This window comes from Thalassophryne amazonica, chromosome 3 (assembly GCF_902500255.1).
Source record: "Thalassophryne amazonica chromosome 3, fThaAma1.1, whole genome shotgun sequence".
Taxonomy (NCBI): Eukaryota; Metazoa; Chordata; class Actinopteri; order Batrachoidiformes; family Batrachoididae; genus Thalassophryne; species Thalassophryne amazonica.
In genome coordinates this window covers 634,151-647,412 of record NC_047105.1, presented here as the reverse complement: position 1 = coordinate 647,412, position 13,262 = coordinate 634,151, and the positions used below count along the sequence as shown (strand labels likewise).

At 46.6% G+C, this 13,262-nt stretch overlaps 1 protein-coding gene across 1 annotated transcript in view; it reads left to right on the top strand.

Annotated features, from left to right (window-relative positions):
- Positions 1-13,262, top strand: part of LOC117504783 (potassium voltage-gated channel subfamily KQT member 2-like) — a 344,945-nt gene that overhangs the window by 196,724 nt on the left and 134,959 nt on the right. The window contains 1 exon segment of the mRNA XM_034164283.1: positions 12,175-12,285. Coding sequence (XP_034020174.1) covers positions 12,175-12,285 — 111 coding nt within the window.

Here is a 13,262-nt window from a genome sequence, read left to right as displayed (position 1 = left end):
AAATGTGTACGCTGGTGGGCAGGCCTCATTCAGAGGAAGGAGAGCTGTGGGTTTGAGCCAGGTTTCACAAAAACCAATCATATCTAAATGATGATCCATGATTAAATCATTAATCCACAACGATTTCGAGGACAGTGATCTGATGTTCAGGAGACCCAGGGTAAGGACCTCAGTGGGGATGACAGTCTCACTGTTCGGAACCCGGCAAAGCAAGCCCAGGTTCCGAGAGCGCCACTGGCGCACATCAATCCGGTGAAGACGTGGACGTCCGGGCCGACAGTCCTCAGAGCCGACCAGCGGCACCACACAGGCTCTAACCGGATCCACAAGGCGCCAGGGCAGCACAGATCCTGCCAGAATTCTGTGCACAGCTCGTCTGGAAGCCAAACAGCAGGCCAAACAGAGCTTCAGCTTCACCAGACGTCCACTCCATCTCCCGCGGCAACGACTGTGCTTTCGGCCAAAAGGCAGCGCAGGAGCATGGCACAGAAAAGCCGGCACCTCCGATAAAAATGGGGGTGGAAAGTTCTGTCCACCCGCCGATAACCACACTGCACCACAAACCGGGGGCTGGAGATCCAGCAGAGTTTGGCGATCATATACCCGCAGTGCCTCTGAGCTCTCGAGGACCGAACTTGAGCACCCCTGGTCTACATTACCCATTTCTTTGGCTGGAAGAGTGAATACAATTAAGATGACAGTCCTACCACACTTCCTGTATCTGTTTCAAATGTCGCCCTTTTTTTTTACCCAAGTCTGTGCTTAAGGAGATAGACATCTTGATTTTGTCTTTCGTATGGAATAAATCTGTCCCAAGAATGAGGAAAATGTTTCTGGAGGTACTGAGGCCAGCATGTGGTCTGGGCTTGCCCTGCTTCATTAAGTACTATGAGGCTGCAAAAAAAAGTAAAATAATATATTGGATCTCCACATGGGGTAATAATCAGGGTCCGTTTTGGGCAAATATGGAATTGTATAGTAACCCAGGAATTTGCGCTGTTTCTTTATTAAGGTCTACAGGTCCACAACCTCAGATCCTTAATCCGGTTCTTAAACATTCCTTAAAAATTTGGTTCCAGTTGAGGAAGCACTATCATATTAATGAGTTATCCTTGTTTTCTCCTCTGTTGAACAATCACCTTTTTCGGCCATCTCAGTTTGCTTTCTCACTGCTGCGAGACAGTAGTGAGAAGTTGGATGTCTAGCAACTTTCTACTTTTAAACTCTGATAAGACTGAAATGATGGTTCTTTGTCCAGCAAGACATCGGCATTAATTTGATCAGCTGGCGCTTAGCCTAGGTTCATGTGTTATACATCATACTGACAAAGTGAGGAACCTTGGGGTCTACGTTGTCCTTTGACCTCCACATTAGGGAAATTACGAGGACTGCTTTCTTTCATCTGAGAAATATAGCGAAGATTCGCCCCATCCTGTCTATGGCTGATGCTGAGACTCTGATTCATGCGTTTGTCTCTTCTAGACTGGATTATTGTAATGTTTTATTCTCTGGCCTGCCGCAGTCTAGCATTCGAGGACTTCAGTTGGTACAGAATGCTGCTGCCAGACTTTTGACACAAAGTAGAAGGTTTGACCACATCACTCCCTTTCTGGCATCCCTTCATTGGCTACCGGTTTCTGCCAGATCGGATTTTAAAGTTTTATTGTTGGTTTATAAAATTGTTCATGGACTGGCACCTTCCTACCTGGCGGACTTGGTTAAGCCCTACATACCTGCGAGGCCTTTGCGTTCGCAGGGCACAGGGCTTCTGTGTGTTCCGAGGATGAACAAAAAGTCTGTGGGGTATAGAGCCTTCTCCTACCGTGGTCCGGCTCTTTGGAATGTTCTACCTGCTGTTATTCGGCAGTCTGACACGGTGGAGCTTTTTAAATCAAGACTGAAGACCCACTTTTTTAGACTGTCTTATCATTAATTTTTTAATCTGTTTGTGTTTGCTTTGTAATTTCTTTTTATGCTACTGTGTTTTATCTTTTAACTGTGCTTTTCTTGCTTTTAATTTTGATTTTAGATTAATTTGTGTTGTTGTGAATTAAGTGAAGCACGTTGGGGCGACTTTGTCATGAGTTGGCGCTATATAAATTAATAAATTGAAATTGAATTCGATTCTGCATTTCAAATCTGGCACAATAACGATCTAGTCTTTTTGAAAGACCTTTTTAGAAATAAATAATTTATGTCATTTGAAATGCTACAAAAAAAAAAAAAAAAATCCCGAAGTCTCCCTTTTTTAAATTTTTACAAATTAGAAGTTTTGTTAATAATATTTTAGTTTCCCGGGCTCACTTTCTAAGAATGTCACAGATGACGTGTTAAACTTGAACCCTTACACAAAAGGTAATATCTCAAAAGTTTACACTGTGATTCAGAATATTAACCCTCTTGGAATAAAACTAAATTAGCGTGGGAAAAAGATTTAAATATTGACCTCTCTAGGTTGTCTTGGCAATATTGCTTAGAATGTATTCACACTTCCTCTGTTGTGTGGGCCGCCAGAAGAGGAGGTACTGCTGGCCCACCACCAGAGGGCGCCCTGCCTGAAGTGCGGGCCTCAGGCACGAGGGGGCGCTGCCGCCTTACAGGAACAGCCGAGGTGACAGCTGTCACTCATCAACTATGACAGCTGTCACCGATCATCTGCACTTCACCCTGGATAAAAGCAGGATGACACCTCCACCACGTCGCCGAGATATCGCGACTTCTTTGAGAGGTAACTTTCTCTGCCTGTGTTGATTGATTCCAAGAGCTATTGTGTTGCAGCTGTCTACTCAGAGGACCGGCGTGGGTCGCGACTGTTTCGTCCTACTTCCCACCAGATAAGTACTGAGACAGGAGCTGCTCGAGTGTGTGTTGAGGTGGAGGTGGAATTCCCACCGTTATTGTTACGGGGTGTATACACACCCACACTTGACTGTCTTTGTTCTCCGCCAGCAGTACCAGATCCGACACGCTGAGACGGTGGCCACCTGGGGACTTCGGGACTTGGCGGCTCCAGTATCCTTCGGGTTCGGTGGCGGTGGAAATCGTGTGGTTCCGGTTCATCTCCAGACGGACGTCTCCTATCGTCGAGCCTGCCCACGTGACACCTTCATTCATTGACTTGTATCTATTCTATAATCTGCTGTGTGTGGTTGTGACATTCACAACAGTAAAGTGTTCTAATTTAACTCCCTCTATTGTCCGTTCATTTACGCCCCCTGTTGTGGGTCCGTGTCACTACACTTTCCCAACAGGATATCTCGGCCAGCGTCATGGACTCCGAGGGCGTCACCCAGCTGTTGAACGACCAATGGGAGAGCAGGGAGCGCAGGCGTCTGCAGGAGGCGTGATTGGTGAGCTGCAGTACATCCTCACCGCCTTTACGGCTCGGTTGGATCAGATGACCGAGCAAAACATCCTCCTGAACCGCAGGGTGGAGGCTCTCTCCGCACAGGTGGCGGCGAGCGCTCAGGGCGCTGCGGCAGCTCCTCCTCCTGCCGACCCTGTGCAGGATATGAATGTTCCAGTGGTTGTTAAACAACCCCTCCCACCATCCCCTGAAGCATACATAAGCCCTCCAGAGCCGTACGGAGGTTGTGTGGAGACGTGCGCGGACTTTCTCATGCAGTGTTCGCTCGTCTTTGCACAACGTCCCGTCATGTACGCGTCTGATGCTAGTAAAGTAGCTTATGTAATTAATCTGCTTCGAGGAGAGGCACGCGCTTGGGCTACGGCGCTTTGGGAGCAACATTCACGGCTCCTTCATACGTATACTGGGTTTGTGAGGGAGTTCAGAACAGTGTTTGATCACCCTAACGGAGAGACCGCTTCAACAGTGCTGCTGTCAATGCGACAGGGGCGCCGGCGCGCAGCCGAATATGCAGTCGACTTCCGCATCGCGGCTGCGAGGTCCGGCTGGAATAACGTTGCGCTCCGCGCCGCCTTCGTAAACGTACTGTCGTCGGTCCTGAAGGAGCACCTGGTAGCTAAGGAAGAACTGCGGGATTTAGATGGGCTTATCGATCTCGTTATACGGTTAGACAATCGGTTGGAGGAACGCCGTCGGGAGCGAGGCGAAGGACGTGGCCGGGCACGCGCCGTCCCTCTCCCTTCCGGGTTCAAAAAGGTTCCGCCCTCCCCACGCTCCACAGCCGCAGCGCTCCGTGGGGCAACAGCTCCCCCTGCTGACGTTGCTAGGGAAACGCACAGGGCCAAAATGAGAACAGCTGACAGAATGAGGAGGCTGGTCCATGGGGAGTGTTTTCTCTGCAGCTCAAAAGAGCACATGCAGAAAAACTGCCCCAAACGGCCAAAACGACAACACCCGCCCTTAGAGACTGGGCTAAGGGGGGGTCATAACATTCACGTGGGACACACACATATTGCCACACGACTCCCAGTCACAATCCTGAGCGGGGATTTAACCCTTCAAGCCCCAGCACTGGTGGACACGGGGTCCGAAGGGAATCTGCTAGACAGCAGATGGGCAAGGGAGATAGGGCTCCCTCTGGTGGCGCTTCCTTTGCCATTGCAGGTGCGGGCACTAGATGGCACCCTTCTCCCTTTAATCATGCACAAGACACCACCTGTAACTCTGGTGGTGTCTGGGAATCATCGGGAGGAGATCAAGTTTTTTGTGACTCCTACCTCCCGCGTGATTTTGGGCTTCCCGTGGATGCTAAAACACAATCCCCGGATTGATTGGCCGTCCGGGGTGGTGGTACAGTGGAGCGAGACCTGTCGGCGGTGCCGGTTGAGTACCACGATCTTGCTGACGTTTTCAGCAAGGATCGGGCACTCACCCTTCCCCCGCACCGTCCGTACGATTGTGCCATCGATTTGATTCCAGGCGTGGAGTTCCCGTCCAGTAGGCTGTACAAGCTCTCACGACCTGAGCGCGAATCGATGGAGACCTACATCCGGGACTCCTTAGCTGCCGGGCTGATCCGGAACTCCACCTCCCCGATGGGAGCAGGTTTCTTTTTTGTGGGCAAGAAAGATGGCGGTCTTCGTCCATGCATTGATTATCGGGGGCTGAACGAGATCACGTTTCGCAACCGATACCCGTTGCCTTTGTTGGATTCGGTGTTCACCCCCCTGCATGGAGCCAAAATATTCACAAAGCTGGATCTTAGGAACGCATATCACCTAGTTCGGGTCCGGAAGGGAGATGAGTGGAAGACGGCATTCAACACCCCGTTAGGTCATTTTGAGTATCTGGTCATGCCGTTCGGCCTCACTAACGCCCCCGCGATGTTCCAAGCTTTGGTAAATGACGTCTTGCGGGACTTCCTGCACCGATTCGTCTTCGTGTATCTGGACGATATACTCATTTTTTCTCCGGACCCTGAGACTCATGTACGGCATGTACGTCAGGTCCTGCAGCGGTTGTTGGAGAACCGGCTGTTTGTGAAGGGCGAGAAGTGTGAGTTTCACCGCACCTCTTTGTCCTTCCTGGGGTTTATCATCTCCTCCAACTCCGTCGCCCCGGATCCGGCCAAGGTCGCAGCGGTGAGAGACTGGCCCCAACCTACGAGCCGTAGGAAGCTGCAATCAATCAACTTCAATCAACTTTTTTTTTATATAGCGCCAAATCACAACAAACAGTTGCCCCAAGGCGCTTTATATTGTAAGGCAAGGCCATACAATAATTATGAAAAACCCCAACGGTCAAAACGACCCCCTGTGAGCAAGCACTTGGCTACAGTGGGAAGGAAAAACTCCCTTTTAACAGGAAGAAACCTCCAGCAGAACCAGGCTCAGGGAGGGGCAGTTTTCTGCTGAGACTGGTTGGGGCTGAGGGAAAGAACCAGGAAAAAGACATGCTGTGGAGGGGGGCAGAGATCGATCACTAATGATTAAATGCAGAGTGATGCATACAGAGCAAAAAGAGAAAGAAACAGTGCATCATGGGAACCCCCCCACAGTCTACGTCTAAAGCAGCATAACCAAGGGATAGTCCAGGGTCACCTGATCCAGCCCTAACTATAAGCCTTAGCGAAAAGGAAAGTTTTAAGCCTAATCTTAAAAGTAGAGAGGGTATCTGTCTCCCTGATCTGAATTGGGAGCTGGTTCCACAGGAGAGGAGCCTGAAAACTGAAGGCTCTGCCTCCCATTCTACTTTTACAAACCCTAGGAACTACAAGTAAGCCTGCAGTCTGAGAGCGAAGCGCTCTAATGGGGTAATATGGTACTACGAGGTCCCTAAGATAACATGGGACCTGATTATTCAAAACCTTATAAGTAAGAAGAAGAATTTTAAATTCTATTCTAGAATTAACAGGAAGCCAATGAAGAGAGGCCAACACGGGTGAGATATGCTCTCTCCAGCTAGTCCCCGTCAGTACTCTAGCTGCAGCATTTTGAATTAACTGAAGGCTTTTTAGGGAACTTTTAGGACAACCTGATAATAATGAATTACAATAGTCCAGCCTAGAGGAAATAAATGCATGAATTAGTTTTTCAGCATCACTCTGAGACAAGACCTTTCTGATTTTAGAGATATTGCGTAAATGCAAAAAGGCAGTCCTACATATTTGTTTAATATGCGCTTTGAATGACATATCCTGATCAAAAATGACTCCAAGATTTCTCACAGTATTACTAGAGGTCAGGGAAATGCCATCCAGAGTAAAGATCTGGTTAGACACCATGCTTCTAAGATTTGTGGGGCCAAGTACAATAACTTCAGTTTTATCTGAGTTTAAAAGCAGGAAATTAGAGGTCATCCATGTCTTTATGTCTGTAAGACAATCCTGCAGTTTAGCTAATTGGTGTGTGTCCTCTGGCTTCATGGATAGATAAAGCTGGGTATCATCTGCGTAACAATGAAAATTTAAGCAATACCGTCTAATAATACTGCCTAAGGGAAGCATGTATAAAGTGAATAAAATTGGTCCTAGCACAGAACCTTGTGGAACTCCATAATTAACTTTAGTCTGTGAAGAAGATTCCCCATTTACATGAACAAACTGTAATCTATTAGACAAATATGATTCAAACCACCGCAGCGCAGTGCCTTTAATACCTATGACATGCTCTAATCTCTGTAATAAAATTTTATGGTCAACAGTATCAAAAGCAGCACTGAGGTCCAACAGAACAAGCACAGAGATAAGTCCACTGTCCGAAGCCAAAAGAAGATCATTTGTAACCTTCACTAATGCTGTTTCTGTACTATGATGAATTCTAAAACCTGACTGAAACTCTTCAAATAGACCATTCCTCTGCAGGTGATCAGTTAGCTGTTTTACAACTACCCTCTCAAGAATCTTTGAGAGAAAAGGAAGGTTGGAGATTGGCCTATAATTAGCTAAGCTAGCTGGGTCAAGTGATGGCTTTTAAGTAATGGTTTAATTACTGCCACCTTAAAAGCCTGGGTACATAGCCAACTAACAAAGATAGATTGATCATATTTAAGATTGAAGCATAACTAATGGGAGGACTTCCTAAGCAGCCTGGCAGGAATGGGTCTAATAAACATGTTGATGGTTTGGATGAAGTAACTAATGAAATAACTCAGACAGAACAATCGGAGAGAACGAGTCTACCAAATACCGGCATCACTGAAGCAGCCAAAGATAACGATACATATGTGGGATGGTTACTGAGTAATTTTTTTCTCTAATAGTCAAAATTTTGTTAGCAAAGAAAGTATGCAGTCATTACTAGTTAAGTTATGGAATACTCAGCTCAATAGAGCTCTGACTCTTTGTCAGCCTGGCTACAGTGCTGAAAAGAAACCTGGGGTGTTCTTATTTCTTCAATTAGTGATGAGTAGAAAGATGTCCTAGCTTTACGGAGGGCTTTTTTTATAGAGCAACAAACTCTTTTTCCAGGCTTAAGTGAAGATCTTCTAAATTAGTGAGACGCCATTTCCTCTCCAACTTACGGGCCATCTGCTTTAAGCTACGAGTTTGTGAGTTATACCACGGAGTCAGACACTTCTGATTTAAAGCTCTCTTTTCAGAGGAGCTACAGCATCCAAAGTTGTCTTCAATGAGGAGTAAAACTATTGACGAGATACTCTAACTCCCTACAGAGTTTAGGTAGCTACTCTGCTCTGTGTTGGTATATGACATTAGAGAACATAAAGACGGAATCATATCCTTAAACCTAGTTACAGCGCTTTCTGAAAGACTTCTAGTGTAATGAAACTTATTTCCCCACTGCTGGGTAGTCCATCAGGGTAAATGTAAATGTTATAGACAATGATCAGACAGAAGGGAGTTTTCAGGGAATACTGTTAAGTCTTCTATTTCCATACCATAAGTCAGAACAAGATCTAAGATATGATTAAAGTGGTGGGTGGACTCATTTACTTTTTGAGCAAAGCCAATAGAGTCTATAATAGATTAAATGCAGTGTTGAGGCTGTCATTCTCAGCATCTGTGTGGATGTTAAAATCGCCCACTATAATATCTTATCTGAGCTAAGCACTAAGTCAGACAAAAGGTCTGAAAATTCACAGAGGAAACTCACAGTAACGACCAGGTGGACGATAGATAATAACAAATAAAACTGGTTTTGGGACTTCCAATTTGGATGGACAAGACTAAGAGACAAGCTTTCAAATGAATTAAAGCTCTGTCTAGTTTTTGATTAATTAACTAAGCTGGAATGGAAGATTGCTGCTAATCCTCCACCCCCCAGTTTTCCTCGCAGGTGTGGAGAAGTTTCTGCAGGGAACTGGGGGCCACCGTGAGCCTCTCGTCTGGGTATCACCCTCAGACTAACGGACAGGCTGAACGGGCCAATCAAGAGCTGGAGCAGGCCCTGCGATGTACTACATCCGCACCACCCGACGGCTTGGAGTGAACACCTGGCCTGGATCGAGTACACGCATAACAGCCAAAGTGTCCTCTGCCACCGGCCTCTCCCCGTCCGAGGTGTGTCTGGGGTACCAGCCCCCTTTGTTCCCTGTGGTGGAGGGAGAGGTCGGTGTGCCCTCGGTCCAGGCCCACATGCGGAGATGCCGTCGGGTGTGGCGCACCGCCCGTTCGGTCTTGTTGAGGGGCCCGGACGAGGGCAAAGGCCATGCAGGACCGTTGACGGTCCCCGGCTCCCGCATATCAGCCCGGGCAGGAGGTATGGCTATCCACACGGGACATACCTCTCCAGGTGGCTTCCCCAAAATTAAAGGACCGCTACATAGGGCCATTCGGATCCTCAAGGTCCTCAGTCCCAACCGCAGTGAGGCTCCAACTCCCGGCCTCACTGCGGATCCATCCAGTCTTTCATGTGTCCCGGTTGAAAACCGCATCGCACCTCACCCCTCTGTACTCCCGGGTCCGGCGCCGCCTCCTGCCCATATCATCGCGGGGAGCCAGCTTGGACAGTACGCCAGCTCTTGGATGTCTGTCGAATGGGGCCGGGGCTTCCAGTATTTGGTGGACTGGGAGGGGTATGGACCCGAAGAACGCTCCTGGGTGAAGAGGAGCTTCATTCTGGACCCGGCCCTCTGGTCGATTTTTTACCGATGCCACCCGGACAAGCCTGGTCCTGTTGTGTGGGCCGCCAGAAGAGGAGGTACTGCTGGCCCACCACCAGAGGGTGCCCTGCCTGAAGTGCGGGCTTCAGGCACGAGGGGGCGCTGCCGCCTTACAGGAACAGCCAAGGTGACAGCTGTCACTCATCAACTATGACAGCTGTCACCGATTCATCTGCACTTCAACCCTGGATAAAAGAAGGATGACACCTCCACCACGTCGCCGAGATATCGCGACTTCTTTGAGAGGTAACTTTCTCTGCCTGTGTTGATTGATTCCAAGAGCTATTGTGTTGCAGCTGTCTACTCAGAGGACCGGCGTGGGTCGCAGACTGTTTCGTCCTACTTCCCACCAGATAAGTACTGAGACAGGAGCTGCACGAGTGTGTGTTGAGGGGAGGTGGAATTCCCACCGTTATTGTTACGGGGTGTATACACACCCACACTTGACTGTCTTTGTTCTCCGCCAGCAGTACCAGATCCGACACGCTGAGACGGTGGCCACCTTGGCGGCTCCAGTATCTTTCGGGTTCGGTGGCGGTGGAAATCGTGTGGTTCCGGTTCATCTCCAGACGGACGTCTCCTATCGTGCAAGCCTGCCCACACGACACCTTCATTCATTGACTTGTATCTATTCTATAATCTGCTGTGTGTGGTTGTGACATTCACAACAGTAAAGTGTTCACATTTAACTTCCTCTATTGTCCGTTCATTTACGCCTCCTGTTGTGGTCCGTGTCACTACACTTTCCCAACATCCTCTGCCTGTATTAGACAATGTCTGAATCCAGTTCAAAGTATTGCATCGCCTTCATTACTCTAATGACAAACTTTCTCAAATCTCTCCCAATGTCAGTCCTGTTTGTTAAGGTGTCATCAGGTCCAGCGACTACAGGACATATGTTTTGGCACTGTCAATCACTGAAAAATGTTCTGGAAAAAATGTTTTTGATGTCATTTATACATGTTGGGAAAACAGTGGTACCTTCCCCATATACTTCCATCTTCGGAGTCCTTCCGCCTGAGACCGCTGTTCCTCGACCACAAGCTGGGGTCTTTCTTCTCCAGTGGAAATCAGACAAACCTCCTTCATTTTGATGGCTAGATGAAGGAAACGCTCTCCATGCTGCAGCGAGGAAAAAACTGAGATTACTGCAGAGCTCACTGTCAGGCAAAATTTTGGGTGATTTGGTCTCCTTTTTTGATTATGTGACAAAAAAAAAAAAACCATCACACAATTTAACATCTCCTTTTTTAGTCAGTACAGAAACCATGAATGTGATGGAGCAGTGGTTGTTTGTTTGTTGTGAGTCACTTTTGTGTGGATTAAAGTCACTAACTGGGACTCTGGGTCTAGTTGCAAGAAACAAGAATCGTCCTCCCAAATGCTGTGTGGCTCTCTGCCGAGTCAAGTTAGAGTCCGGCCGGAATTATAACTTCAGATGTGAATCACCGGTTTAAATCAATGGTACCTCTTTCAAACGTTGTGACAGAGACAACAAACTACAACAGACTAAAATTTTTTTTTTTTTCCTCTCAAAATGAGACGTCCTGCATTCTTTATGAATGACATTGATGCTGACGTGCAGCTGGCTGAGCTCCAGCTTCAGAGGTACGGAGTCAGATTGTGTCAATGTTTGAAAGGAAATGCTTTTGAGAAAAACAACAGATTTTGTTTATTTCTATTTATGTCCAGAGATCAAGGATCCAGTGATCAAGTTCATATTTATTACTTTAAGACTCAATAAAATGTTGTTGACATAGAAAAACCTGTAAAGCCTACTTTTCGTACACAGAAAATTCACAGTAAGTATTGGTAAGGGAATTGATAAGGAATGGGATCAATAACTTGCTGTTGTTACTTTATCAAAGCATTATTCAACCCATCATTCTCTACTGTTCCTCATGGTTCTTTACCATGCTTTCTGTTACAAATCAAGCCAAACTCACGTATCACAAACACAGCTGCCCAAATCATCAGACTCTCTAACCCAACCTCACAGAACTGAACAACAGATCTATACTCTCATAGCAAACTCTATAGTACAAGGACACACTCACCCACGCCACCAATTCATCACTCTACTTCCCTTCAGGGTGCAGATACAGAAGCATTAAGTTTAGGAGGGCTCGCCTGATCCCTGCAGCCATAGCGGACCTCAACAGCGAGCCCCGCTGACCAGTCGGGTCTGCCATTGTACTGCTCCATTCCACTGACACAGCTCCAAACGCTGCGCGGCTCTCTGCCGCGACAGAGTCCGGTCAGAATTAATAACTTCAAAACCAACTGCTGCTTGTTACTGTTGGTATCAGTGTTACTGTATCAGTGTTACTGTAGATGTCTGTGTTGTGTATCTTGTGCTTGCTGCTGTGATATTGTTGCTGTCTGTCTTGTGCTGTGTGTTTACTGCGCTGTCTGCCTTGTTATGTACAATGTATTGTACAGTCGGTGAAGACACATATCCCTACGGGGACCAATAAATCTAATCTAAATGTCCACATCCTCTGATCAATTTAAATGTAAACACCTCAAAGTAAAGCAAAACTCTCATCATTTTAGGTTTTTACTTCAAATGGCTTTTTCACTGTGTACAGAAATTGGTATTATCCATTTACTTGTGTATTCAGCTGTATGTATGAACCACAGTAGATGGCCTTATGACTGAACCTCTTTCTTTTGTTATCCATCAGATCACATTGACGACCATTGGCTATGGAGACAAGTTTCCAATCACATGGAATGGACGGCTACTGGCTGCAACCTTCACACTGATTGGGGTTTCATTCTTCGCTCTGCCTGCTGTGAGTCAGTGTTGTAATACTGGAGACAGGACAGGACAGACAAGTTTACTTACTTTAGGGGAAATTTGGTTCAGACTATACACGGTCAAACGCAGCGCAATGTTAAAAACGTGAAGTGTACAGTACAAGCATAATTCAGTTACTATATGTAAAACACACAAGCAACATCTTGGTATTAATTCATATTATTGCTCATGTGGTGGGAAGTGGTTAGTAGGGTTGTGTATCGACAACCAGTTCTTTTTGGGTATCGTTAAGAAATGATTGATCCACTGACATCAATAGTCTTTTTGCTTAATAATTCCCTTATCGGTCCTTCAGAGCGGCTGTTCATTTGAGGGTGTTTGTCGGGAAAATAGAACATTTCTCTTCGCTGATTACAGACCTGCAGGCGGCTCTAATCAGCCGTTTCTGTAACGGCTCTGCTTTGAAGCTTGAACCAACAAAGCAGTGCTCCAACCCACTGCTTCATTGGTTCTTTGATTCACTGCTCTTCAGAAGCGGAAAGTCCGCTTCTTAAAAGCCATTAAAATATGTCAATCGTGAGTCACTTTTGTGCTGATTAAAGTCACTAACTGGGACTCTTGTCTTGTTGCAGTCAAGAAACGAGAATTGTCCTCCATTCCATTGACACAGCTCCAAACGCTGCGCGGCTCTCTGCTGCGACAAAGTCCGGTCGGAATTAATAACTTCAAAACCAACTGCTGCTTAAATCAAATGACACTCTTTTCAAAACGCTGTAATACAGACAATAAACTACAGTTGACTAAAATGTTTTTTCCTCCCTAAATGAGCCGTCCTGCATTCTTTATGAATTACATCCTGACGTGCAGCACAGCTGTAAGAGCTCAGCTCAGATGTATGGAAAGACATTCATGCTTTAGACAAAAACTACAGATTTTATTTTTATTTATGTCCAGAGTTTAAGGATCCAGTGACCAATTTCATATTTGTTTACTTTAAGACTGAATAAAATG